Genomic DNA, 4,368 nt, shown 5'->3' on the forward strand with positions numbered 1-4,368 from the left:
TTTTAAGAGGAGGTTAGATGAACACCTTGCTGGGGTCGTTTGACCCCAGTACTCTTTCCTGCCATGGCAGGGGGTCAGACTAGATGATCTGCTCAGGTCCCTTCCGACCCTAGAAACTATGAAACTATGAAACTATAACTCAGACCTCTGTCAGTACCTGCTGACAAGGGACTGTATGTGAAGCTGTGAGATGTTAGCAGAGTCTAAAGCAGTGGTGGGCAAAATGCGGCCCAGGGGCCAGAAACAGCCTGCCAAGCCATTCTATCCGGCCCACAGAGCCCCTCAAAAATTTACAAAATTAATATTTATCTGCCCTGGGCTGCCTGGCATGCGGCCCTCGATGGCTTGCCAAAACTCAGTAAGCAGTCCTCTGCCCAAAATAATTGCCTCCCTCTGGTCTAAAGGAAACAGCCTGGATGGACCCCATGATGTCTTAGCTGAGGTTTACGCACAATGGTTTTACCAGTATGCTATCTCTGACAACCCAGTTCAAGGAAATAGGGCTTGGGTACTTTTTATGAACAAACCAATTCCACTAGGAAATAGCACAGGTCCATGTCATGGATTTATTCTCCACCTGGAACCTGACCTGAAAGGCATCAAAATCTGCTGTTGTCTGGCAAAGGTGCAGCAATATTAGCTTGCTTCTAAGACAATGTTTAAAAAGTGATTTGGTTACAGTCATTCCCCAGCTCTATTAGCAGCAGCCCACTTCCTTACAGCAGAGAGCTACCACCTCCCCAACTGCTCCTGTCTCAGTTCCCAACTTTCCCTGTATCTACTAGGGACACAAGATTAGAGGAGAGAGTGGTCTCAGGAAAAGAGTAAAGAGGAAACAAATCCACTACACTGCAGTGGGGCAGCTCCAAACTCTTAATTTTCTGTCCCCAGGAGCTCTGCCTTTATTAGGACTGAATTTGCCTTCTGGTCCTGCTCACAGCACCTTGAGTTCTCTAGAGGCCTTGGGGTCTGCCCTTGCCCACCCAGTGTGCCTACAGCTGTTTCATGTTTGGATTCATGAAAGCCTTGTAGATTTCTGGACTGACAATAATGACTTTAAAACTTGTAGAACTCTGTTAAAAGTGTTAAAGCCAGGTGCCTGGCTCATTTTTTTTTTCAAGAAATGTAGTCTATATTCCTGTCACAGTGTCCAGGAAACAGGAGACAAATAGCTACTGCAGAGATGTCCTCACAGGGTTATCAGTATGATGTATTATTGTTTGGAGGGGAACATCCTTGAAATCTATCAAAATGCATATTTTGCTGTAATTCCTGAGCTTTATCTGTGTGGTTGCAAGTCTCTGTCAAGGTTTGTTATCACTGGAGCACAGAGAAAGGCCCTGAGTGAAGGACTCTGAAGTATCAGTGGAGACACTCGTATCTCAGACAACTTAAGTTCTAAATAGGATAAGATTACTGAAAGCTTTTTACACCTGTTAAACTCCCATTAAAAAAAGATGGCACCCAAAAGGCCACTTTTTAACATCATGGCTCTTCTCACCATCCAGATAAAATTTGGAAATATGCCAACTACAGTAAAGAAACAACAATAATAGAAAAATAGAGAGACCTCACTCAGTAGATGGGCATCCATTGCTCAAGGTGTCATACAAAAATAAAGCAGAAAATGTTAGAGTCTAAATAGTCCAGGCAAACCTTTGTAGAAAGAGGACATACAAGCAATCTAGCAAAAGGTAAAATCAGTAATGACTTTTTGTTGTTTGTTTACTAATTTCTGCAAATCGAACCCTCCATACAGGTCCCCAGTCCGCTGTCCTGCTGTTGCTGACCCAGGGAGAATTCCCTTCAGCCTGATTCTTCATGAGAAATAATACTCTTGCATATATAAAATATGCAGGGAACTGCTGATGTGAAGAAGAAATTGGACAGGGTATTCATTCAAAAGAAGCTGTATGTCCCCTACCTCTCTGTACTGCTTTTGCCACTCTTTCCAGCAGCCACATGAGGAGGAAGCAAAGCAAAAACCTTCACAAAACACTTGTTCACTATAACATGCCCTTCAAACTAACTGCAGCTAGAGGCAAGTAGCAAGTCAGAGAATGTAACTGAATTCATGAGTCCATAGCCTCAGCACTTAAAATCAAGTGGCCAAAATTACCATCAAAACAAAGCTTTCAGGGCTTATTAAGTATCTCAGACTGTACAGGAAACTCTTGCCCTTCAGCCCAGAAGAGTACCCAGTAATGGATGGTCACTACTTATTTTTTCATTCTCCAGAAAATGGATGGTAACAGGAACAGCATGTAAGCAGGGCCTTTCCAGACTGATCCATCCCTTGCTCTTCTCACAACTTTCAGCATTCAAAGGCCTAGCATGGTCAGAGGTTGAAGAAAGCTTGTTCTCCTAGCTTCAGCCAAACTACTGTCTGAAGATGTTTTCACCTGAATACTGAGTAATCTTTACAGTTTAAAAATTAACAGCGTTTGTGGAACAGCAGATATATAATGCAGGACTGGCAGGGCATGACATAATCCATGTATACTAAGGCCTTCTGTGACAGAAGCTTCCTGACCTAAACCAGAAGTCACAAGATGTGTAGAAAAACATTCCTCAAATCCTTGCAGCAGAGGAAAAGTCAAACAATGAGGGTTTGCCCTTCCTTCTTCTCCTACTATTGTTGGCATAACTCCTTGTGGTCCTTGGAAAAGGGGAGCAGAACTACTGGGCACTTTGGAGGAGGTAAGAAGAAGGCTGTAGTCACCAGGATAAGGGTATAAGAAGAAGGTGATATAGGCTAATGTAGATATTTTCTGTGAATGATGGAAGAGGTATTTGCAGTATTGGCTGATGGGGCTTGCAGAGTTTGCATTCTGGGCCCAGCTGAATATTTTTGACCCCTTGTTAGTAGATCCTGGGTATATCTTGGGCAATATCCTAAGTTGATATAATTATAGATGGCCCACGAAATTGTCAGTTACATTTCTGGTTCTTAATCAAAAGCTGCAGCTCTGCCAGTCTACAGAGCCTGCCTATTTCATACTCCTGTGTGACAATCAAGAGGATAACACTAAAGCCAGTGACATATACTCCATGTTTTTAAAGGAAGCATGTTGTTTAGCAATAATTAATGCAAGCACTATCCCTATTTACTTGGAACCTAGCATCCCAAAATAGCATTCCAAATACTTGAAACCTAGCATCCTGACTTTCAGAACATTTGGGATTAACATTCACAAATTTAAATTCACAGGCAAACAATATGTGTACTTCAACCCATACACACATGGGTGGAAGAGATACTTTTAGGTGAAAAACACCAGAGGCTTAAGTTCTTGACTGCGTAAAGTGAAAGAGGTCCTTGTTAAAAATGGCAATACATCAGCGCTGTTAAAAGACCTTCTCATTCTATGTTATGTTTTCTGAGTGGTATTGTTACCAAGGCCTTTGTAAGCAAATCTAATTTTGAACACTGAAAGGTTGTTATTGCAGCTCAGGGTCAGAAGTGTTCTTGACTGCAGCACAAGCATGAAATGAGCTGTAAATAAGTTCCTCAGTACAAGTTTTGACTATTCAGTGCAGATGAGGTGAGCAGAGCATTCCAACACTACTCAATAGTTTGAGCCAAGAAGTGAAGAGGAGCTCCATCTCCCACAGCAACTGCTAGAGACATATAAATGGTCAGAATGCACACCTACTGTAGACTTGACACTGCTGTCTTTATGATATTTTAAGTTGACAAGAACTGAAATGAGGCTTCGTGCCTCACTTACAAGTTAGCTTCTGTAGCTGTAGAGCATCTCATAACACCAAGCAGGACATCTGTCTTGGCAATGCCTTAAGGCGGGGAAATATATAAGTAGCAATTCTTCTGAAAGCACATAGGTGTTCACTGGATGTTTCACATCCAGGTACTGATCCTTAATGAACCTGTGAGATCTGGTATGTAAGTTAGCTGAATGTAAGTACGGTATCTTAAAGGGGGGAAAGGTGTGTTGTTTGTTTGAAGTCATTCAGAAGGTAACAGGCTTGACAGCTGATGTTGTCAAGTTTTTTTTTCCCCCTGAATAAATCATTCACATTGCACAGCAGAAAAATCTTGCATCACCTGCTGATAGGAAATTATAATTCCCCCTGGGTCACTGTCACAGCCTGTGTGCTACATAACATCTGCAAGGGCCAGGGGGAGCTGTTCCATGAGGCATGGGCAGAGGAGGTGTGGCAGGTGGAGGAAGCCTAGCAGCAGGGATGTCAGCTGCGGTGGCAGCAACAGCAATGGGCCCTCCCCGCTGAGCAAGCCTCACCCCTAGAAGAGGGGGCCAGGGCACCATAAGTGGGAGATTCTGGTGGACCACCTTCTCCTGCGTCCCTTACTGTAGGCAACCCCAGGCTCACTGCACACTCCTAGCA

The 4,368-nt window shown here is 43.3% G+C and overlaps 1 protein-coding gene across 1 annotated transcript in view; it reads left to right on the top strand.

Annotated features, from left to right (window-relative positions):
• HAO2 (hydroxyacid oxidase 2) overlaps positions 1-2,231 on the top strand; it is a 109,262-nt gene extending 107,031 nt beyond the window's left edge. The window contains exon 8 of the mRNA XM_019527321.1: positions 1,760-2,231. Coding sequence (XP_019382866.1) covers positions 1,760-1,815 — 56 coding nt within the window. The 3' untranslated portion in view covers positions 1,816-2,231. The remainder of the gene's footprint in view (positions 1-1,759) is intronic.
• Positions 2,232-4,368: the final 2,137 nt, after the last annotated feature.

This window comes from Gavialis gangeticus, unplaced genomic scaffold, assembly GCF_001723915.1.
Source record: "Gavialis gangeticus isolate Ggan-Ray unplaced genomic scaffold, GavGan_comp1, whole genome shotgun sequence".
Taxonomy (NCBI): domain Eukaryota; kingdom Metazoa; phylum Chordata; order Crocodylia; family Gavialidae; genus Gavialis; species Gavialis gangeticus.